The sequence below is a fragment of the Salvelinus sp. IW2-2015 genome, unplaced genomic scaffold, assembly GCF_002910315.2.
Source record: "Salvelinus sp. IW2-2015 unplaced genomic scaffold, ASM291031v2 Un_scaffold1108, whole genome shotgun sequence".
In the NCBI taxonomy this organism is placed as follows: domain Eukaryota; kingdom Metazoa; phylum Chordata; class Actinopteri; order Salmoniformes; family Salmonidae; genus Salvelinus; species Salvelinus sp. IW2-2015.
The window spans coordinates 276,757-302,028 of NW_019942729.1; the positions used below are offsets into that span (position 1 = coordinate 276,757).

Here is a 25,272-nt window from a genome sequence, read left to right on the forward strand (position 1 = left end):
ATAACTACGTTTAGCCAGTAAATCCATGCACAGAATAAACTAAGTTTAGCAGTAAATCCATGCACAGGGAATAAACTAAGTTTAGCAGTAAATCCATGCACAGGGAATAAACTAAGTGTTAGCAGGAAATCCATGCACAGGGAATAAACTACGTTTAGCAGTAAATCCATGCACAGGGAATAAACAACGTTTAGCCAGTAAATCCATACACAGGGAATAAACAACGTTTAGCAGTAAATCCATGCACAGGAATAAACTACGTTTGCCAGTAAAATCCATGCACAGGGAATAAACTAGTTTAGCAGTAAATCCATGCAACAGGGAATAAACCTACGTTTAGCAGTAAATCCATGCAGCCAGGGAATCAATCTCTCTCTGTTCCCTGTGCATGGATTTACTGGCTAAACGTAGTTTATTCCCTGTGCATGGATTTACTGCTAAACATAGTTTATTCCCTGTGCATGGATTTACTGCTAAACATAGTTTATTCCCTGTGCATGGATTTACTGGCTAAACATAGTGTATTCCCTGTGCATGGATTTACCTCGTTAGCACCAAATGCCAGTACTGGGCTTCAAGGGGGGTGCCATATACAGGCTAGCAATGCAAACCAAGCGTTCTACTGACCGGCTGCTAATAAAAACAGTGAGGTAACGACAGCTTTTCAGGACCACTCTGTGACACTAAAAGACCATAAACTTGTAGCAAACCCCCACACACACACACGAAAGCCTGTCAGCTGGGATGTCAAAGCAGTCAACAGAAAGACGTGCCCTCTCTGAAGCAATGGGTGTGTGTGTGTGTGTGTGTGTGTGTGTGTGTGTCCATTTCCCTCTGAGATTTGATGTCAGAAATGAGGCCCTGCTCTCAACTTAATAACAGACAAAAGGGCAAATCTTCAAATGCCCCTCCATCTCGTAAAAGGACAGAAGTGGTGTTCTGGCTCAATGAAAGGAATGAAAGGACTGGAAGGAACGTGTCCCTCCTTTCTGAACAGCTTGAGAGAGAGCACACGGTCATTTACAGGAATTCATCTCAGGCTTTTTGTGGCACTTGACTGATTGCAGCTAGAAATCCTACCATCACCAAAAAACACACTGAGCCTCCTCAGAGAGAAATCAGGGAAGATTAGAGGAGAGATTTTTTCAGTTCTCTCTCTCAGCACAGCAGTCCTCCTCTAGGAATGCTGCCAGGAACCCCTCCTCACCACCCAACTGTGTAGCCCACGCGTTTCCTGATGACGCTGCAGAAACATCTGGAAGGAGAAGGGTTTGAGGTACAGAATGCCTAAGAAGTGCAACACGATCAATTCAATGTAGGACAGATACACCACTGTCCAATCGCTGTTTAAATCAGTATCCAGTCCGGTGTTGTTACTCTCTTTTGAATTAACACGTTCTAGTCAATTCTACAGTCAAAGTTTCTTACAATGAAGTTACCGTTCCCATTTACGCAATATCTTATATAATTGAGGTCATCTCTAACCGGGAGCTTCGCCGATAGAATGAAAGCAGAACATTCGTTGACCAGAATGACCCCCACTTGATTAACCATTTGTTCAAATCACACACACGACCAAGTACTGTCCAGCTGGTATTGATTAATATTTAACCACTATCCTTTAGCTCTGAAAACATTCAGCATAATGGGAATAGACTGGATGTGCTAGAAATGTGAAGTGAACTAGAAATGTTTATACACAATTGAAGTCAGAAGTTTACACACACTTAGGTTGGAGTCATTAAAACTCATTTTTCAACCACTCCACAAATGTCCTGTTAATAAACTAGTTTGGGCAAGTCGGTTAGGACATCTACTTTGTGCATGACACAAGTAATTTTTCCAACAATTGTTTACAGACACATTATTTCACTTATAACTCACTGTATCACAATTCCAGTGGGTCAGAAGTTTAAATACACTAAGTTGACTGTGCCTTTAAACAGCTTGGAAAATTCCAGAAAATTATGTCATGGCTTTAGAAGCCTCTGATAGGCTAATTGACACCATTTGAGTCAATTTGAGGTGTACCTGTGGATGTATTTCAAGGCCTACCTTCATACTCAGTGCCTCTGCTTGACATCATGGGAAAATCAAAAGCAATCAGCCAAGACCTCAGAAAAACAATTGCAGACCTCCACAAGTCTGGTTCATCCTTGGGAGCAATTTCCAAACGCCTGAAGGTACCACGTTTATCTGTACAAACAATAGTACGCAAGTATAAACAACACGGGACCACGCAGCCGTCATACCGCTCGGGAAGGAGACGCGTTCTGTCTACTAGAGATTAATGTACGTTGGTGCGAAAAGTGCAAATCAATCCCAGAACAACAGCAAAGGACCTTGTGAAGATGTTGCTGGGAACAGGTAAAAAAGTATCTATATCCACAGTAAAACGAGTCCTATATCGACATAACCTGAAAGGCCGCTCAGCAAGGATGAAGCCACTGCTCCAAAACCGGCATAAAAAAGCCAGACTATGGTTTGCAACTGCACATGGGGACAAAGATCGTAGTTTTTGGAGAAATGTCCTCTGGTCTGATGAAACAAAAATAGAACTGTTTTGCCATAATGACCATTGTTATGTTTGGAGGAAAAAGGTAGAGGCTTGCACCATCCCAACTGTGAAGCACGGGGGTGGCAGTATCATGTTGTGGGGGTGCTTTGCTGCAGGATGGACTGGTGCACTTCACAAAATAGATGGAGAGACAGGATTGTGTCGAGCCACAGATCTGGGGAAGGGTACCCCCCAAAAATACTGCAGCATTCAAGGTCCCCAAAAACAGTGTCCTCCATCATTCTTAAATAGAAGTTTGGAACCACCAGGATTCATCCTAAAGCTGGCCGCCCGGCGAAACTGAACAATCGGGGGAGAAGGGCCTTGGTCAGGGAGGTGACCAAGAACCCGATTGTCACTCTGGCAGAGCTCTAGAGTTCCTCTGTGGAGATGGGGGAACCTTCCAGAAGGATAACAGTCTCTGTAGCACTCCACCGATCAGGCCTTTATGGTAGAGTGGCCAGACGGAAGCCACTCCTCAGGAAAAGGCACATGACAGCCCACTTGGAGTTTCCCAAAAGGCACTTAGACTCTCAGACCATGAGAAACAAGATTCTCTGGTCTAATGAAACCAAGACTGAACTCTTTGGCCTGAATGCCAAGCATCACGTCTGGAAGAAACCTGGTACCATCCCTATGGTGAAGCAAGGTGGTGGCAGCATCATGCTGTGGGTATGTTTTTCAGTGGCAGGGACTGGTAGACTAGTCGGGATCGAGGCAAAGATGAAAGGAACAAAGTACAGAGAGATCCTTGATGAAAACCTGCTCCAGAGAAAAGGTTTGCCTTCCAACAGGACAACGACCCTAAGCATACAGCTAAGACAACACAGGGGTGGCTTCGGGACACGTCTCTGAATGTCCAGAGCCTGGACTTGAACCCAATCAAACATCTCTGGAGAGACCTGAAAATAGCTGTGCAGCAACGCTCCCAAACAAAGCTTGAGAGGATCTGCAGAGAAGAATAGGAGAAACTCCCCAAATACAGGTGTGCCAAGCTTGTAGCGTCATACCCAAGAAGACTCGAGGCTGCCAAAGGTGCTTCAACAAAGTACTGAGTAAAGGGTCTGAATACTTATGTAAATGTAATATTTCAATTTTTTTATTTATATAAAATTACCAAACATTTCTAAACCTGTTTTACTTTGTCATTATGGGGTATTGTGTGTAGATTGATAAGGATTTTCTTTTTCAATCCATTTTAGAAAAAGGCTGTAATGTAACAAAATGTGGAAAACGTCAAGGGGTCTGAATACTTTCCTGAAAGCACTGTAGCTTGGTACTGAAATAAAACCAAGCACTGACATGTCGTAAAAAAATCTCACATTTAGGCACACAAGGCCAAATCTTAACTTGAGACATACTGCATAACCAAGTTTTTCATACCAAAAAGTAGGGCTGGGACGATACCAGTATCGTGGTACTAGTTAGTATCTTGGAAAGTTAAATAAAAAGGTTCAATAAAAATTGAAAGGAAACAAAAACACGAAGAGGATTTAACTTCTTTAGGAAAACAGCCTTAATGTTGGAAAACAAACAACATTTATCATCCTGAGTCAACACACATTTTTCACAAGCTATAGCACAGCAGGTTTTTAAAGAACCAAAGTGTTTGGTCTGCTTTGTGTTTACATTTGTTTTTGCCATTTAAAAATAATATATTGCAATACTGGTCTAACAAAAATCCCACCAGAGTCGATCCTTTTCCATCAAGTCTTTAACGTGTTGTAATGGACAATAGTGTTATCACAAACACATACGTGCACAAGTTAACAGTATCCTTCCCAAAGACTCATCCAAGTTGAACAAGGTTGGTGAAACCCCCACTATTTATCTTGCTCGACTGGAATCTGATAGTTAAAAAGAAGCTGAACAATGGTTCAGGAAAAGGGCTCACTTCCCATTCACCCCAAAACAGCATCACTGGGCTTAATATGACAACAAGGAATTCAGGAATCAGAATCTCGCTGTGAAAAGGAGATCCAGCCTGAACCAATGCAGGGAGGGATATAGTATGGGAACACTCCAACCCACCTCCCTGCAGCTCTCTCTCTCTTTCTCCATATGTAATGGAACTTTTCATGCATCTTTTCCTGCATCTGCAGAGCACATGCTCAGAACTTTTTCCTGTTTAAAAACAATATCCCACATATAAATAGAGTTGGGCACATGCTCAGACAGGGCTCTACCTGTGCAGAGCACATGCTCAGACAGGGCTCTACCTGTGCAGAGCACGTGCTCAGACAGGGCTTTACCTGTGCAGAGAACATGCTCAGACAGGGCTCTACCTGTGCAGAGAACATGCTCAGACAGGGCTCTACCTGTGCAGAGCACATGTTCAGACAGGGCTCTACCTGTGCAGAGAACATGCCTCAGACAGGGCTCTACCTGTGCAGAGAACATGCTCAGACAGGGCTCTACCTGTGCAGAGAACATGTTTCAGACAGGGCTCTACCTGTGCAGAGAACATGCTCAGACAGGGCTCTACCTGTGCAGAGAACATGCTCAGACAGGGCTCTACCTGTGCAGAGAACATGTTCAGACAGGGCTCTACCTGTGCAGAGAACATGCTCAGACAGGGCTCTACCTGTGCAGAGAACGTGCTCAGACAGGGCTCTACCTGTGCAGAGAACGTGTTCAGACAGGGCTCTACCTGTGCAGAGAACATGCTCAGACAGGGCTCTACCTGTGCAGAGAACATGTTCAGACAGGGCTCTACCTGTGCAGAGAACATGTTCAGACAGGGCTCTACCTGTGCAGAGAACATGCTCAGAACAGGGCTCTACCTGTGCAGAGAACGTGCTCAGACAGGGCTTTAACCTGTGCAGAGCACGTGCTCATACAGGGCTCTACCTGTGCAGAGCACATGCTCAGACAGGGCTCTACCTGTGCAGAGAACATGCTCGACAGGGCTCTACCTGTGCAGAGAACATGCTCAGACAGGGCTCTACCTGTGCAGAGAACATGCTCAGACAGGGCTCTACCTGTGCAGAGAACATGCTCAGACAGGGCTCTACCTGTGCAGAGCACGTGTTCGACAGGGCTCTACCTGTGCAGAGCACGTGTTCAGACAGGGCTCTACCTGTGCAGAGCACGTGCTCAGACAGGGCTTTACCTGTGCAGAGAACATGTTCAGACAGGGCTCTACCTGTGCAGAGAACATGCTCAGACAGGGCTCTACCTGTGCAGAGAACATGCTCAGACAGGGCTCTACTGTGCAGAGAACATGCTCAGACAGGGCTCTCCTGTGCAGGCACGTGCTCATACAGGGCTCTACCTGTGCAGAGCACATGCTCAGACAGGGCTTTACCTGTGCAGAGAACATGCTCAGACAGGGCTCTACCTGTGCGAGAACATGCTCAGACAGGGCTCTACCTGTGCAGAGCACATGCTCAGACAGGGCTCTACCTGTGCAGAGCACATGCTCAGACAGGGCTCTACCTGTGCAGAGCACATGCTCCTTTGCCCTTCCAGTCTACAAAGTGCCCTTTTGGGTGGTGGTATAAAAAAACATTTTATAAACGTTTTTGTCGTTCTTGTTCCGAACCCACCGCCCTCAAGTCGTCGTTAAATTCCTATCAATGCTTCGGAACCAAAAAGTTGCGCGTCTTGATTGTTGCCCAACGCCAATGACCAGTCATCAGAATTGACGTGCAAAGGGCAGTTCCCGCTCTTACATCCCACCCTATGGGAGGGCAGTTCCCGCTCTTCATCCCACCCCTATGGGAGGGCAGTTCCCGCTCTTACATCCCACCATATGGGAGGGCAGTTCCCACTCTTACATCACCCCTATGGGAGGGCAGTTCCCACTCTTACATCCCACCCATATGGGAGGGCAGTTCCGGTGCCGCCAGCTCTTCTCTGTATATATATATATATATTCTGATCTTATCTCTTTAGATATAGGACAAACACTTTAGAACAAATTTCCTTTTGATATTTGTTACCATCTGTTGTTCCATGTAGTGAATCTGTTATTCATCGTGTTTCTATGGGCTATAGCAGTAAGGCAAAAATAATTGTATAAAATATATTTTTTTATACTTCAAGGGGTCTTAAAATTCAAAATCAAATGTTATTTGTCACATGCCCTGAATACAACAGGTATTACCTTACTGTGAATGCTTCCTTGTTCAGGGTCAGAATGACAGATTTTTTACCTTGTCAGCTCGGGGATTCAAACTTGCAACCTTGCGGTTACAAGTCCAACCCTCTAACCACTAGGCTACCTGCCTCCTAGTGGTTGGTAATAAACAGCGAGTAGCAGCAGTGTAAAACAAAGGGGGGGGGGGGGTCAATGTACATACATTTGATTAATTTGATCAGCAGTCTTATGGATTGGGGGTAGAAGCTGTTAAGGAAGCCTTTTGGAACTGGACTTGGCGCTCCGGTACCGATTGCCGTGCGGTAGTAGAGAACAGGCTATGACTTGGGTGACTGGAGTCTTTGACCATTTTTTGGGCCTTCCTCTGACACCGCCTGGTATATTGGTCCTGGATGGCAGGAAGCTTGGTCCCAGTGATAGACTGGGCGCTAAATGATCCTTGGTATGACCTTCTTAAAACAATTCCATATAGCTAGACAGCTTAGATTCTTATGGGATAAAAGCAGTTCTGTAGGAATAAGGTTTGTGCAGTAGGTCTAATACATTTTCACAGCATATTGGCTATATGCCTTGTCTGCCAATATTGTTCTTCTCAGACCATATTGTATTTCAAAACTCAAGCTTTGATAACAAAATAGATCAGTTGGTTTAGCAGTTGCGAGGCACAGTGGAACATAAATGTAAATAATTCACTTTTTTATTTTACTGGTTGGTACCTGCTGGTTGGTTGGATGGTACCTGCATCTGATGGGCATGATGGTTTCAAGAGAACGGTGAACTCTGGAAAAAATCATGACATCAGTGATCTTCAGGTCGAAAAGTCGGAGCTCTAGAAAGATGCCAGAGTTTACGACTTTTTGAATTCCGAGTTGGATGACCGTTGAAAATGATTTTCCCCAGTGGAATTTCGTTTTTCTTCAGAGTTCCCAGTTGTATTGAACGTACTGAAGTCAGAAGTCTGAGATTTCCGAGTTTCCAATTGTTTTGAATACGGCATTGGTCTCAATGGAGGAATGGGCCAGCAGAGGGTCTGCCTCTCACGGTCCCTGCTCTCCCCTTCCTTACCTCCGGTGAGACTGACTAGAGAGGGGACACTCGAGCCGCACCACAACCACATCTGCCTCACGCACAAATTCATGTTGTTCCTATGAACAGAGAAAGTGAAAAATTCCTCGATATTAAAATAGACACGACGAGCTGCTAATAATAATAAAAAGGCAGGGCTATCGATAGACTTGGCTACTCATTCATTGCAGCTGCATTGCGAGTGGAAGGAGAGAGAAGCACATTTTATGGTTTGTAATGGAGTTGAATGAAAACAGTGAATAAAAAGTTAAACAGCAGCTCTTTGCTGTATTCTTTCACAGTCTCTCTCTGATCATGGTTTGATAAAAGTGATAAAATCTCACGTAGGCCAGTATCAAACTTTGCTGTGGCCGGGCTCTTGGACGCAAGTTATATGCACAGTGACTGGAGCCACCCGATTGGCCGGTGCAGTAGGCACACTGGATTTATCCACAGACCTCTTGGTCCACCGGGTAGGTGGAATTTGTCTTGTCAGGCAAATGAAATAGTTCATAACAGGAACACTTTGCCTACCCAGTGAACAGGGTTTCTGTATAAAGTACACCTACCGCCAACAGCTCAGCACAAATAAAATTAAAAGATAGAAAAGCAAACTCTAATTGCTTGTGCTACAAAAATGTTTGGTGATCGACTAGGAATGCCTTGAAGATCACGATGGACCGGTTGGTGTCCACTGAGTTAGAGGTTACTCGGTGGTAACCAAACTCCTTCAGGCCTCATTAACAACTCTCTCTTTCACATTGAAAGCACCGGATTCTGGAAAAGCTCTACCCTTAACAAGAGCAGTGACCTCAAGAACTGGATAAATAATTCATCTTGAAGTTCCCTCCAACTGCTGTAGAAAAGATGGAAGTGTGCTCATGTGTTCCGAGGCTCCAGAGGGAATTCCTGTTCTATTTTAAAACACTTGAGAAGTAAGGTCAAGGGAACACCAGTTAGACGTTTGGTCCACACTTCAACCCCGGAGAGTGGTGGTGACCCGCTGGACAGCACCTCAGGCTTCTTTGATTACTAATGAGTGACATGATGATTTGAAGGACTATATAAATAAAATTGGCTGAGGGAAAGTAACTTTGAACACAATGACAGTTACAAAAATTCAGCTTTTTCTATAAGCCATTTCTTCTTTTCAGTAAAAATGATTAAAGTCCTTCATTTAATGTTTAACTAGGCAAGCCAGTTAAGAACAAATTCTTATTTACAATGACAGCCTACCCCCGGCCAAACCCGGACTACGCTGGGCCAATTGTGCGCCACCCTATGGGACTCCCAATCACGGCCAGAAGTGACCCAGTCTGGATTCGAACCAGGGACTGTAGTGATGCCTCTATGTACTGAGATGAAGTGCCCTTAGACCCGGCTTGCGCCCACTCAGTGTGTGTGTGTGTGTGTGTGTGTGTGTCGTGTGTGTGTGCGTGTCATGGGTGTGTGCGTGTCATGGGTGTGTGCGTGCCTTTGTGTGTGAGTGTAGTTGATTGACAGATGCTGGTCATCTGTCAAGATTAACACGTATATACATTAGAAAACCAAGCTGCTTTTCATTTCCAGCTGTCAGAATCCACTGCATATTAATACAAGTAGCTCTCAAATAAAGCCGTTGTTGGCAGCCACCCTGGAAAATACCGGAAAGCACTAGAAAAACAAAGAGACGATATTTTCATTTAAATGTTTTCCCGGCTGGGCCAGCCCAGCGGTGGTTGAACTACTCTCGCTCATCTGATTTCAGTCAAGGTTTAGAAGATTACCTCACCCAAAAGCTTGTCATACGACCGCAAACAAAAACAGGGGCCACTAAGTAGTTAATAAAAGGGCCAATACAGCCGTTTTTATCTCAATATCAAATCATTTCTGGGTAAAAATGAAATACCTTACTGTGATTATTTTGGACCATTTTAATTGAAAACAAACAGTTTTTTTCCCATTTTTTTTTTTTTTAGCAAATAGTCATTTCTCAAGCAAGAATTTTGCTAGGACTGGTCTGAGTAGGGAGGGGGAAACTGAAAACTAGCTGTTATTGGCAGAGGTTTGGAACACTCTTTCTTATTGGTCTATTAACTCATTTACCGGCTGGTGACGTCACCAGGCAGGCCAAAAGAGGCAGAGATTTCAGACAGTCTTTTCAAACAGCTCTTACACTAAAAGGTCATCATCATTTTCACGGTATTATTCCAACCTCAGTGTGTAAATGAATATTAAACACACAGGACATTTGTGTCTGCACTGAGCCTTTACGGAATGAGATGCTCTGGTCTCATTAAGGCAAGACAAACAGAGAAAGAGATGGTTTGAGACACAGGATTTTAACCCTGTCTGGAACCACAGCTCAGTCAATCTGTTCTCATAATATCCCATCTTCCGGTAGAGAGACTTCTCAAAAGGACAAAACTTATAACAGAAGGGCGAGATAAAGACAGTGAGAGAGAGAGAGATGTCAGACTTGTAGCTCAGTGAATTAGAGATCTTTCGGATTGTGTTTGTTGCCGGTAACCTTGGTTTCCAGGTTCTAGTTTCTCATGTTCAGGAAGTGTGTCAATGTGAGACTATGGGGATGCTGGAGATAGAGATGGATCATTGAGGCATTCTAAGCATGTCTGACATGCGACCTCACCACAGGTTATTGTTACAACAGATTTATTAAAAGCATGCTGGTTCCTCCAGTTTCTGCTCTGTATTCAGTCAGAGCTTGATACATTGACATCTGCTGACGTTTGACAAACTACTGACTCAGTGTGTCAAAAGTGACATCGACATCGAAATATGTCACTTAAAAGCTACTCTAACAACACTTGATAGGTTTCTGTCGATGACCAGCTTTCTGCTAACTGACAACACACTACCAGTATCCCAGATTACACTGTGTTGTTCACAAGTCATTGTCCTGGTCAATAACTCCTTCAGCTTTGTTGAAAAGTGACCGTTGTCTTCTCTCTTTAACCTGATATTCTCATCATTGGCCAACAGGAAGTAGACCATGACAGTCTGCTAATCTTTTATCTGGAGAGAACGCTTGGTTTGCTCAGTTGGCACCAATGCTATCAAGGCAAACAGAGACTGGGCAGACAGAAACTGTTAACATGAGACAGTTTCACATAGCCGTCTAACACGTTAAACATGGGCCTTTCTCCTCCGGCCTTGACTGCCTGTTTTCGATGGGTAGGCTGACCGATGACGTCATAATTCAGTCATTTCCTATTGGTAGCCTAAGAGACCAACGTTCTAAGAACCAGACATTCCTCTAATGATGTAATACTACCCTGATATTTTCTTCTGAGAACAGCTTGACAGTATCCAGACAGCCAACTTATACAATCCACATTATTTCCTACTGTTCAATGGTCATTTCAACTAATTACATACCCATTTGAGTATAACTATGTTTACTTTAACTGTCTAGCCTTGAATGTAAGACAGAATGTAAGGTTGTTTAACCTCAATATTTCATTTTTGTTGTTGTTGTAAAATGTGTATAAAAACTATCTCTCATGGACTGTAACTGCCTGCATTCATAACTCCATCTACACAACTTGAAAGTGGTTACACTTCTCTCACTTAAATGGGCTGTCATTGAAACACATTCAGGAGTGTGGCTTTAAACAATAATACATGTTTGTTAAATTAACATGAATGAACCTATTCCAACATATGACTGACAGCTGTACAGTTAATTACAGTGTTACAATGGAAAGTTATAACTGGAGTACTTCTCCTGTCTTATCCGGTGTCCTGTGTGAATTTAAGTATGCTCTCTCTAATTCTCTCCTTCTCTCTTTCTTTCTCCCTCTCGGAGGACCTGAGCCCTAGGACCATGCCTCAGGACTACCTGGCCTGATGACTCCTTGCTGTCCCCAGTCCACCTGGCCGTGCTGCTGCTCCAGTTTCAACTGTTCTGCCTGCGGCTATGGAACCCTGACCTGTTCACCGGATGTGCTACCTGTCCCAGACCTGCTGTTTTCAACTCTCTAGAGACAGCAGGAGCGGTAGAGATACTCTCAATGATCGGCTATGAAAAGCCAACTGACATTGACGCCTGAGGTGCTGACCTGTTGCACCCTCGACAACCACTGTGATTATTATTATTTGACCATGCTGGTCATCTATGAACATTTGAACATCTTGGCCATGTTCTGTTATAATCTCCACCCAGCACAGCCAGAAAAGGACTGGCCACCTCTCATAGCCTGGTTCCTCTCTAGGTTTCTTCCTAGGTTCTGGCCTTTCTAGGGAGTTTTTTTCTAGCCACCGTGCTTCTACAACTGCATTGCTTGCTGTTTGGGGTTTTAGGGTGGGTTTCTGTACAGCACTTTGTGACATCAGCTGATGTATGAAGGGCTTTATAAATACATTTGATTTAAAGTCATAATCTCTCCCCATTGGTTGCCCAATTGAAATGTGGGGGCATGGCCTATCTATCCATCGCCCCCCTACGTTACTGACTCCTTAATAATGTCTCCCTGCTACGAACAATGAATTGGACTTGGCTTCCATCCATGCCACTTCCAGTGATTGGTTTTATTGAAATATTTCGTAAATTTAGGACTGCCTATCTTAATTGATGTGAGAGAAACTCCGGGAAAACTATTTTCTACTTTCCGTCTAAGTTTATATGTAGCCCATCAACCACAATTGTCCATCAGAATCGAATAAACCCCCGTCTCAAAACAAATACTCATATTTTCAACTCTGCCTGTAGGCCTATCCTATCCGACTAAACTCAATTCCACGATGTACGACGGAGCGTTCATATAGCGGAGTTGAGTTTAATCGGTTACCTGTATCCTAACCTAGCTGTAGCACGCAGCAGCAGACCTGGTTGGTTCAGTTGGGTAGTCAAAAAACGTCAATAATAAACCATGTGGTTATAAATACCCCGAAACGAATGATTTAACTACCAGTCGGGTTCTTTACTCACTTTGCTTTTCACCTCTGCTGATAATCCGTAGGCTGGTCCCTTATTGAATGAAGTCATCTTTGTTCGAGATTTAACAGTCAATATTCCTTTGCTACAAAGTAGCTGAAACGATTCCTTTTCGGTTACTTTGTATCACTCAATGAACAGCGTACTTCTGGGTCCCGTTCAGTCAGTTCCAAAAGAGGAGTTTAAATCCGTGCGGATGTGGTGGTGTGTGAGAATCGCAGTGTCGGGTCGGACACCGAAACGTCTCGACTTCAATACCTACTTTTTTTTGTGTTGAAAAAATGTCGCAAGACTTTTGACGGAACACTTCAGAGCCAATCAAAGGAGCCGAATATACATACCCTCTGCTCATTGTTGGAGGCTGCTACTGCCTCGCATTTATATGCAAGTGATTTATGCCTCCTCATTTCAACAAGAACAATCCTACATGTTATCTATTATTGCTGAGCATTTGGTTTGACATTAAACGTCCTCTTTAATGATGTTGTGGCTACACATTTCCGTTATTCAGAATGGGGAAAAAAGGACGGCAATTGAAGCACAATAGCCTATATGTTATACATGTACAGTATATGTAAGTTATACATTTATTTATGTTCCTAGGCCGTCATTGTAAATACGAATTTGTTCTTAACTGACTTGCCTAGTTAAATAAAGGTAAAATAAAATATAAAAAAATGTGTTTGATCTGTAGGCTACTAAATTAAAACGTATTTACATTCCCTATAATGAGCCTATATTGATCAACCTGATCCAGGATCCTCTCATAGATTGGATAGGGTGGCAGGTAGCCTAGCGGTTAAGGGCTGGGAACCAAAAGGTCACTGGTTTGAATCCCTGAGCTGACTAGGTGAACAATCTGTGGATGTGCCTTTGAGCAAGGCACTCAAACACAATTGCTTGTGTAAGTTGCTCTGGATAAGAATGTCTAATAAATCGCTGAAGATATCAATTACATCTTGGGTGGTTGCCATGCATGTTATTGGTGTAATAATAATAATAACAGCCAAGCTGCTATACACTGGAAGCCCTGAGTCCATAATAAGCAGTGTTGGTCCCTTTGCCTCCATCCAAGGTGGAAGAGGAGGCTCAAGGGCATGACGCACACACAGGTTGTCTTTGTTGAGATATCGATCTTCCAATGTCATTCAACCTTTGCGGTGTGTATAAAGGGACCTTGTTTGAAAGTATGCAGTTTGTCAGTGTCAGGTTTACAGGTAATATTTTAGAACTGAAGTTAATCTTCAACACTCCACCTGGTATAGGAGCTGGGAAGAGTCATATAGGAGCAGAATCATATAGGAGCAGGGAAGAGTCATATAGGAGCTGGGAAGAGTCATATAGGAGCTGAGCAGAGTCATATAGGAGCTGAGCAGTCATATAGGAGCTGGGAAGAGTCATATAGGAGCAGAGCAGAGTCATATAGGAGCAGAGCAGAGTCATATAGGAGCTGGGCAGTCATATAGGAGCTGGGCAGAGTCATACAGAGCAGAGCAGTCATACTTCTGCTTCATCTTGGTACAGTCTAATTTAATATATTTGGATGATCAATTCTCATAAAGTCTGTTATTAAGTTATAGTCAAGCTTCCTAAATGGTCAGCTATACCACTCGATTTAGTAAGAGGCCAGAGGGGTAATTGTTTACTGACCCACTTTCTTTTTTTGAACCTTTATTTAACTAGGCAAGTTAGTTATGAACCAGTTCTTATTTTCAATGACGGCCTAGGAACAGTGGGCTAACTGCCTTGTTCAGGGGCAGAACGACAGATTCTTACCTTGGCAGCTCAGGGGATTCTTGTGTCATCCTCATAGAGATGAACTTCAAAAGGGCTCAGATTTCAAAAGATATGGTCTGTGTGTGGCGAGTCAGTTACATACTTTTGGTCATGTAGTGTATGTGGACACCTGCTCATCAAACATCTCATTCCAAAATCATAGGCATTAATATGGAGTTGGTCCCCACCCTTTGCTGCTATAACAGCCTCCACTCTTCTGGGAAGGCTTTCAACTAGATGTTGGAACATTGTTGCAGGGACTTGCTTCCATTCAGCCACAAGAGCATTAGTGAGGTCGGGCGATTAGGCCTGGCTCGAAGTCGGCGTTTGAATTCATTCCAAAGGTGTTCAATGGGGTTGAGGTCAGGGCTCTGTGCAGGCCAGTCAAGTTCTTCCACACCGATCTCTACAAACCATTTCTGTATGGACCTCGCTTAGAGCATTGTCAGGCTGAAACAGGAAAGGGCTTTCCCCAAACTGTTGCCGCAAAATTGGAAGCACAAGATCGTCATTGTATGCTGTAGCATTAACTGGAACTAAGGGGCCTAGCCCGAACCATGAAAAACAGCCCCAGACCATTATTCCTCATCCACCAAACTTTAAGGTTGGCACTATGCATTCGGGCAGGTAGCGTTTTCCTGGCATCCGCCAAACACAGATTAGTCCGTTGGACTGTCAGATGGTGAAGCGTGATTCATCACACCAGAGAACGCATTTCCAGAGTCCAATGGTGGCGAGCTTTACACCACTCCAGCCTGGTTGGCATGGTGATTTACACCACTCCAGCCTGGTTGGCATGGTGATTTACACCACTCCAGCCTGGTTGGCATGGTGATTTACACCACTTCAGCCGACACTTGGCATGGTGATCTTAGGCTTGTGTGCGGCTGCTCGGCCATGGAAACCCATTCCATGAAGCTCCCGATGAACAGTTGTTGTGCTGATGTTGCTTCCAGAGGCAGTTGGGAACTCGGTAGTGAGTGTTGCAACCGAGGACAGTACATTTTTAGTCACTACGTGCTTCAGCACTACCATTCTGTAAGCTTGTGTGGCCAACACTAACCAGTGGAGTAGTTCTTGCTCCTAGACTTTCTAGTTCACAATACCAGCACTTACAGTTGATCGGGGCAGCTGTAGCAGGGCAGACATTTGAATTACAGACTTGTTGGAAATGTGGCATCCCATGACAGTGCCACATTGAAAGTCACTGAGCTCTTCAGTAAGGCCATTCTACTTGTCAATGTTTGTCTATGGAGATTGTATCGCTGTATGCTGGAGTTTATACACCCGTCAGCAACAGGTGTGGCTGAAATAACCGAATCCACTCATTTGAAGGGGTGTTCACATACACTATATATTCAAACAAATCTCTAGACAACTCTACATCATCTGGTTTCACCATCCTGTCATATCCCTAGACAGGACATCATCTGGTTTCAGCATCCTGTCATATCCCTAGCCAGGACAACAGCTGGTTTCACCATCCTGTCATATCACTAGCCAGGACAACAGCTGGTTTCACCATCCTGTCATATCACTAGACAGGACATCATCTGGTTTCAGCATCCTGTCATATCACTAGCCAGGACAACAGCTGGTTTCACCATCCTGTCATATCCCTAGACAGGACAACAGCTGGTTTCACCATCCTGTCATTTATTCACATGGTAGTTACACCAACACCTCACTCAAGTCAGATATACAGTAGCTACATATCAGGTATGATTACCAGTTAGTATTTCTTTACACTGTACACGGCACCATATAATAAAAACACCAATTTCATAACACATTGAAGTGGTCCAGAACATCTTTACGTAGTTATTATGTATAGGGCTCGATGTTCCAAAGTATTCACATTGGAGTTTGTAGAAATATATACATCACAGTCCATCAAGCACACACACTATTAAACATGATCTATCAGAACAAAGTGTTCCCATTTGTAACATGCTGAAATAGTATCAGTAAAGACAAAAAGGTAGTCTTTTTTCCACCCCAGATAGTCTATCCAGAGTCAGACTATCCTCCCAGAGTCAGACTATCCTCCCAGAGTCAGACTATCCTCCCAGAGTCAGACTATCCTCCCAGAGTCAGACTATCCTCCCAGAGTCAGACTATCCTTCCGAGGTAAATTGATTTGGGGTATTTGTCTTTCAGGGTGGACCACTGCACAAAGAAGTAGTCTGAGACGTGATAGAGGATCTTCCCGGACAGGGATAGGCTCTCCACTCTGCAGATGCTCTCAACATAGACAAGCAGGACTCTCTTCAATCCCAGGAGGCCCAGGAGAAGTCCTGCCGCGCACAGAGGGACGCAGGTCCCAGGGCCGTTACACAGCACCTGAAACAACACAGAGAGAGAGAGATAAGCACATGTTCATACAGCATGACACTCCTAGCCACTCACAAGCCCTCAAAATTACCTTGACTAACCTGTACCCCCGCACATTGACTCGGTACCGGTACCTCCTGTATATAACCTCGTTATTGTTATTTTGTGTTACTTTTTATTATTTTATAAATATTTTCTTAACTATTTCTTTAACTGCATTGTTGGTTAAGGGCTTGTAAGTAAGCATTTCACAGTAAGGTGAAAGGCAGTAGGGTTTTGGGGAGATGGGGAATTACAGGAAGACAGACAGCTGCCTGGAATATACAGCCAGGGATGCCCCCCTTTTGTAGGCCCACGGACTATTAAAAAAAAAATATATACAATAATACATTGGATGGGGGGGGGGTTACCTCAGTCGGGGTCTCAACTTACTGTTGATAGTTAGAATAGTAGAATACACAAGGTGCAATTTAAAAAATGTGGTTGTGCCCCAGCAGTCAGTCAATTAGCCCATGTCTGCATCACAGGAGGTTGGTGGGACCTTAATTAGGGAGGACGGGCTCGTGGTAACGGCTGGAGCGGAGTCAGTGGAATGGCATCAAATACATCAGACATGTAGTTTCCATGATTTCCATGTGGTTGATGCCGTTCCATTGACTACGTTCCAGACATTATTATGAGCCGTCCTCCCCTCACCAGCCTCCACTGGTCTAATTCTAACAGACGTTATTATGAGCCGTCCTCCCCTCAGCAGCCTCCACAATAACATCTGTAAAATGTTAGTCTACACCAGTGGAGAATGCCTGAGGGGAACAGGCTCATAAATAATGTCCTGTAATGTTAGTACTACACCAGTGAAGAATGCTAAGGGGAACAGGCTCATAATAATGTCTGCAATGGTTAGTCTACACCAGTGGAGAATGGCTGAAGGGGAACAGGCTCATAAATAATGTCTGTAATGTTAGTCTACCCCAATGGAGAAATGCCTGAAGGGGAACAGGCTCATAATAACGTCTTGTAATTTATTAACCAGTGGAGCCATCTGAGGGAATCAGGCCTCATAATAAACGTCCTTGAATGTAAGGCACACAATGGAGAATGTGAGGGAACGGCTCATAATAATGTCTGTAAATGTTAGTCTACACCAATGGAGAATGCTGAGGGGAACAGATCATAATAACATCTTGTATGTTAGTCTACACCATGGAGAATGCTGAGGGGAACAGGCTCATAATAACGTCTGTAATGTTAGTCTACACCAGTGGAGAATGCTGAGGGGAAACAGGCCTCATAATAATGTCTGTAATGTAGTCTCACCAGTGGAGAATGCTGAGGGGAACAGGCTCCTAATACGTCTGAATGTTAGTCTACACCAGTGGAGAATGCTGAGGGAACAGGCTCATAATAATGTCTGTAATGTTTAGTCTACACCAGTGAGGAATGCTGAGGGGAACAGGCCTCATAATAACGTCTGTAAATGTTTAGTCTACACCAGTGGAGATGCTGAGGGGAACAGGCTCATAAATAACGTCTCGTAATGTTAGGTCTACAACCAGTGGAGAATGCTGAGGGGACACAGGCTCATACCATAATGTCTGTATGTTATCTACACATGGAGGAAATGCCTCGGGGGACAGCGATCATAATAACATCTGTAATGTTAGTCACCACACTGGAGAATGCTGAGGGAACAGCTCAAATATGTCTGTAACTGTAGTCTACACCAGTGGAGAATGACTGAAGGGTTTAACAGGCTCATAAAGGGCTCTGTAATAGTTATAGTTCTAACACCCAGTGGAGAATGCTGAGGGGAAAGCTAATGCGATGTTGTCCCCTACAATCGATGAAGCTAGACAGGATTCATAAACATTGTAATGTTGTCACACCAGTGGAGAATGCTGGGGAACACTGCATAATACTATCTGTAATGTTGTACTCATTCACCAGTGAGAATGCTGGAGGGGACAGGCTCATAATATAAGTTCGTGTCAATGTTAGTCTACATCCTAGTGGAGACATGCTGACGGGCAGGCTCATAATAATGTCTGTATAGTTAGTCTACAACCAGTGGGAATGGCTGAGGGGAACAGGCTCCATAATAATGTCTGTAATGTTAGTTCTACACCCGAGTGGAGAATGCTTGAGGGGAACAAGGCTCATAATAATGTTGTAATGTTAGTCTCACCAGTGGAGAATGCTGAAGGGGAAAGGCTCATAATAACGTTCTGTAATGTTGTCTACTCACAGTGGAGAATGCTGAGGGGAACAGGCTCATAATAACGTCTGTAATGTTAGTCTAACACCAGTGGAGAATGCTGAGGGAACAGGCTCATAATAAATCTGTAATGTTAGTCTACACCAGTGGAGAATGCTGAGGGGAACAGGCTCATAATAATGTCTGTAATGTTAGTCTACACCAGTGGAGAAATGCTGAAGGGGAAAGGCTCCATAATAAGTCTGTAATGTTAGTCTACACCAGTGGAGAATGCTGAGGGAACAGGCTCATAATAATGTCTGTAATGTTAGTCTACCCAGTGGAGAATGCTGAGGGGAACAGGTCATAATAATGTCTGTAATGTTAGTCTACACCAGTGGAGAATGCTGAGGGGAACAGGCTCATAATACGTCTGAATGTTAGTCTACACCAGTGAGAATGCTGAGGGGAACAGGCTCATAATAACGTCTGTAATGTTAGTCTACACCAGTGGAGAATGCTGAGGGGAACAGGCTCATAATAACGTCTGTAATGTTAGTCTACACCAGTGGAGAATGCTGAGGGGAACAGGCTCATAATAACGTCTGTAATGTTAGTCTACACCAGTGGAGAATGCTGAGGGGAACAGGCTATAATAAGTCTGTAATGTTAGTCTACACCAGTGGAGAATGCTGAGGGGAACAGGCTCATAATAACTCTGTAATGTTAGTCTACACCAGTGGAGGAATGCTGAGGGGAACAGGCTCATAATAACTCTGTAATGTTAGTCTACCACCAGTGGAGAATGCTGAGGGGAACAGGCTCATAATAATGTCTGTAATGTTAGTTCTACACCAGTGGAGAATGCTGAGGGGAACAGGCTCATAATAACGTCTGTAATGTTAGTCTACACCAGTGGAGAATGCTGAGGGGAACAGGCTCAATATAACGTCTGTAATGTTAGTCTACACCAGTGGAGAATGCTGAGGGGAACAGGCTCATAATAAGTCTGTAATGTTAGTCTCACCAGTGGAGAATGCTGAGGGGAACAGGCTCATAATAATGTCTGATATGTTAGTCTACACCAGTGGAGAATGCTGAGGGAACAGGCTCATAATAATGTCTGTAATGTTAGTCTACACCAGTGGAGAATGCTGAGGGGAACAGGCTCATAATAATGTCTGTATGTTTAGTCTAACACCAGTGGAGAATGCTGAGGGAAACAGGCTCATAATATGTCTGCAATGTTAGTCTACACCAGTGGAGATTGCTGAGGGAACAGGCTCATAATAATGTCTGTAATGTTAGTCTACACCAGTGGAGAATGCTGAGGGGAACAGGCTCATAATAATGTCTGTAATGTTAGTCTACACAGTGGAGAATGCTGAGGGGAAACAGGCTCATAATAATTGTATAATGTTAGTCTACACCAGTGGAGAATGCTGAGGGGAACAGGCTCATAATAATGTCTGTAATGTTAGTCTACACCCAGTGGAGAATGCTGAGGGGAACAGGCTCATAATAACGTCTGTAATGTTAGTCTACACCAGTGGAGAATGCTGGAGGGGAAACAGGCTCATAATAATGTCTGTAATGTTAGTCTACACCATGGAGAATGCTGAGGGGAACAGTGCTCATAATAATGTCTGTAATGTTAGTCTACACCAGTGGAGAATGCTGAGGGAACAGGTCATAATAACGTCTGTAATGTTAGTCTACACCAGTGGAGAATGCTGAGGGGAACAGGCTCATAATAATGTGTAATGTTAGTCTACACCAGTGGAGAATGCTGAGGGGAACAGGCTCATAATAACGTCTGTAATGTTAGTCTACACCAGTGCGAGAATGCTGAGGGGAACAGGCTCATATAACGTCTGTAATGTTAGTCTACACCAGTGGAGAATGCTGAGGGGAACAGGCTCTAATAACGTCTGTAATGTTAGTCTACACCAGTGGAGAATGCTGAGGGGAACAGGCTCATAATAATAAGTCTGTAATGTTAGTCTACACCAGTGGAGAATGCTGAGGGGAACAGGTCATAATAACGTCTGTAATGTTAGTCTACACCCAGTGGAGAATGCTGAGGGGAACAGGGCTCATAATAAGTCTGTAATGTTAGTCTACACCAGTGGAGAATGCTGAGGGGAACAGGCTCATAATAACGTCTGTAATGTTAGTCTACACCAGTGGAGAATGCTGAGGGGACAGGCTCATAATAACTCTGTAATGTTAGTCTAAACCAGTGGAGAATGCTGGGGGAACAGGCTCATAATAATGTCTGTAATGTTAGTCTAACACAGTGGAGAATGCTGAGGGAACAGGCTCATAATAACGTCTGTAATGTTGTCTACACCAGTGGAGAATGCTGAGGGGAACAGGCTCATAATAACGTCTGTAATGTTAGTCCTACCCAGTGGAGAATGCTGAGGGGAACAGGCTCATAATAACGTCTGTAATGTTAGTCTACACCAGTGAGAATGCTTGAGGGGAACAGGCTCATAATAATGTTGTAATGTTAGTCTACACCAGAGTGGAGAAATGCTGAGGGAAACAAGGCTTCATAATAATGTCTGTAATGTTAGTCTACACCAGTGGAGAATGCTGAGGGGAACAGGCTCATAATAGTCTGTAATGTTAGTCTACACCAGTGGAGAATGCTGAGGGAACAGGCTCATATAATCTCAATGTTAGTCTACACAGTTGGAGATTGCTGAGGGGAACAGGCTCATAATAATGTCTGTAATGTTAGTCTACACCAGTGGAGAATGCTGAGGGAACAGGCTCATAATAATTCTGTAATGTTAAGTCTACACCGTGGAGAATGCTGAGGGGAACAGGCTCATAAAATGTCTGAATGTTGTCTACACGCAGGTGGAGAATGCCTGAGGGGAACAGGCTATAATAATGTCTGTAATGTTAGTCTACACCATGGAGAATGCTGAGGGGAACAGGCTCATAATAACGTCTGTAATGTTAGTCTACACAGTGGAGAATGCTGAGGGGAACAGGCTCATAATAATGTCTGTAATGTTAGTCCTACACCATGTGAGAATGCTGAGGGGAACAGGCTCATAATAATGTCTGTAATGTTAAGTCTAACAGTGGAGGATGCTGAGGGGAACAGGCTCATAATAACTCTGTAATGTTAGTCTACACCAGTGGAGAATGCTGAGGGGAACAGGCTCATAATAACGTCTGTAATGTTAGTCTACACCATGAGAATGCTGAGGGGCAGGCTCATAATAACGTCTGTAATGTTAGTCTACACCAGTGGAGAGCTGAGGGGAACAGGCTTATAATAACGTCTGTAATGTTAGTCTACACCAGTGAGAATGCTGAGGGGAACAGGCTCATAATAATCGTCTGTAATGTTAGTCTACACCAGTGGAGAATGCTGAGGGAAAAGGCTCATAATAATGTCTGTAATGTTAGTCTACACCAGTGGAGAATGCTGAGGGAACAGGCTCATAATAATGTCTGTAATGTTAGTCTACACCAGTGGAGAATGCTGAGGGAAACAGGCTCATTAATAATGTCTGTAATGTTAGTCTACACCAGTGGAGAATGCTGAGGGAACAGGCTCATAATAATGTCTTGTAATGTTAGTCTACACCAGTGGAGAATGCTGAGGGGAACAGGCTCATAATAATGTCTGTAATGTAGTCTACACAGTGGAGAATGCTGAGGGAACAGGCTCATAATAATGTCTGTAATGTTAGTCTACACCAGTGGAGATCGCTGAGGGGAACAGGCTCATAATAACGTCTGTAATGTTAGTCTACACCAGTGGAGAATGCTGAGGGGAACAGGCCTCATAATAACGTCTGTAATGTAGTCTACCCAGTGAGAATGCTGAGGGGAACAGGCTCATAATAATGTTGTAATGTTAGTCTACACCAGTGGAGAATGCTGAGGGGAACAGGCTCATAATAACTGTCTGAATGTTAGTCTACACAGTGGAGAATGCTGAGGGGAACAGGCTCATAATAATGTCTGTAATGTTAGTCACACCAGTGGAGAATGCTGAGGGGAACAGGCTCATAATAACGTCTGTAATGTTAGTCTACACCAGTGGAGAATGCTGAGGGGACAGGCTCATAATAACGTCTGTAATGTTAGTCTACACCAATGGAGAATGCTGAGGGGAACAGCTCATAATAATGTCTGTAATGTTAGTCTACACAGTGGAGAATGTGAGGGGAACAGGTCAATAATAACATCTGTAATGTTAGTCTACACCAGTGGAGAATGCTGAGGGGAACAGGCTCATAATAATGTCTGTAATGTTAGTCTACACCAGTGGAGAATGCTGAGGGGAACAGGCTCATAATAATGTCTGTAATGTTATCTCACCGTAGCCAGGGACCTATAACGTCTTGTAAGAGCTACCAAGTTGAATGCTGAGGGAGACAGGTTCCATAAAACGTCTTAATGTTAGTCTACACCAAGTGGGAGAATGCTGAAGCGGAACCAGGCTTCAAATAATATTCTGTAATGTAGTCACACCAATAGTGGAGAATTGAGGGAAACAGGCTCATAATAATGTCGTTAATGTTAGTCTACACCAGTGGAAGAATGCTGAGGGGGAACAGGCTCATAAAACGTCTGTAATGTTAGTCTAACCAGTGGAGGACGTGAGGAGGGGACAGGCTCATAATAATGTCTGTAGATGTTAGTCTACACCAGTGGAGAATGCTGAGGGGAACAGGCTCATAATAACGTCTGTAAATGTTAGTCTACACCAGTGGAGATGGTGAGGGGAACAGGCTCATAATACTGTCTGTAATGTTAGTCTACACCAGTGGAGGATGCTTGAGGGGAACAGGCTCATAATATGTCTAATGTTAGTCTAACACCAGTGGAGAATGCTGAGGGGAACAGGCTCATAATAACTGTCTGTAATGTTAGTCTACACATGGAGAATGCTGAGGGGGAACAGGCTCATAATAACGTCTGTAATGTTAGTACTACACCGTGGAGAATGCTGAGGGGGACAGGCCTCATAATAACGTCTGTAATGTTAGTTCTACACCAGTGGGAGACATGCTGAGGGGAACGGCTCATATAATGTCTGTTAATGTTATCTAACACCAGTGGAGAATGCTGAGGGGAACAGGTCTCATAATAATCGTCTGTAATGGTTATCTATACACCAGTGGAGAATTTGAGGGGAACAGGAGGCTCATAATAACTCTGTAAATGTTAGCTACACCAGTGGAGAATGCTGAGGGACAGGCTCATAATAATGTCTGGTATGTTAGTCTAACAACCAATGAGAGAATGCTGAGGGAACAGGGATCATAATTAACATCTGTAAGTTAGTACTATATACCGAGTGGAGAAATGCTGAGGGGAACAGGCTCAATAATATAGTCTGTAATGTTGAGTCTACTATACAGTACCAGGTGGAGAAATGCTGAAGGGGACAGGAGCTCAAATAATGTTGTAATGTTAGTTCTACAACAAGTGGGAGAATGCTGAGGGAACAGCTCGAATAATAACGTCTGTAATGTTAGTCTACAAAGCAGTGGAGAAGCTGAGGGGAACAGGCTCCATAAAATAATGTTCTGGTAAATGTTAGTCTAACCAAAAACCAGTGGAGAATGCTGAGGGACAGCTCAATAATAATGGTCTGTATTATGTTAGTTGAGCACAAACGTGGAAATGCTGAGGGGACATGCTCATAATAATATCTGAAATGTTTAGTCTTCACAAGTGGAGAATGCTTGAGCGGGACAGGCGCATGGATAATAATGTCTGTAATATGGTTAGTCCTTAATACCAACAAAACAGTGGAGATGCCTGAAGGGAAACAGGCTCATAAAAAATATTGGTAATGTTAGGTCTATAACAACCAAGTGGAGAATGCTGAGGGGGAACATGCTTCAATATAATATCTGTAATGTTTAAGTCTACTAACTAAACCAGGCAGTGGAGAATGTCCTGAGGGGGAACAGGCTCTAATAATCATCTGTAATGTTAGTCTCCCACCTCCACATGGTGGGAGAATGGCTGAGGGGAACGGGCTATATAATTGTCTGTAAATGTTAGTCTACTACCCTCATAAAAACACCAGTGGGAATGCTGAGGGGGCACAGGCTCATCATAATAATCTTTGTCTGAATAGTATGTTGTCCTAACTATAAACAACATCCAGTGGAGAATGCGAAAGGGGAACATGCTATGAATAATTTGTCTTCGTAAATGTTAAGTTCTATAAAAATATACAAAATAATACGTGCAGTGGGAGAAATGCTGAAGAGGGGAAAGGCTCCATAATAATGTCTTGTAATGTGTTAGTACTATTA

At 43.7% G+C, this 25,272-nt stretch overlaps 2 protein-coding genes across 2 annotated transcripts in view; both read right to left on the minus strand.

The window, feature by feature from the left end:
* Positions 1-12,972, minus strand: part of LOC112069734 (calponin-3) — a 31,298-nt gene extending 18,326 nt beyond the window's left edge. Inside the window, exon 1 of the mRNA XM_070438678.1 lies at positions 12,655-12,972. Within this exon, the coding sequence (XP_070294779.1) occupies positions 12,655-12,711 (57 nt within the window). The 5' untranslated portion in view covers positions 12,712-12,972. The remainder of the gene's footprint in view (positions 1-12,654) is intronic.
* A 3,103-nt stretch (positions 12,973-16,075) lies between these two features.
* LOC112069739 (UDP-N-acetylglucosamine transferase subunit ALG14) overlaps positions 16,076-25,272 on the minus strand; it is a 21,284-nt gene continuing 12,087 nt past the window's right edge. Inside the window, exon 4 of the mRNA XM_024137108.2 lies at positions 16,076-16,779. Within this exon, the coding sequence (XP_023992876.1) occupies positions 16,549-16,779 (231 nt within the window). The 3' untranslated portion in view covers positions 16,076-16,548. The remainder of the gene's footprint in view (positions 16,780-25,272) is intronic.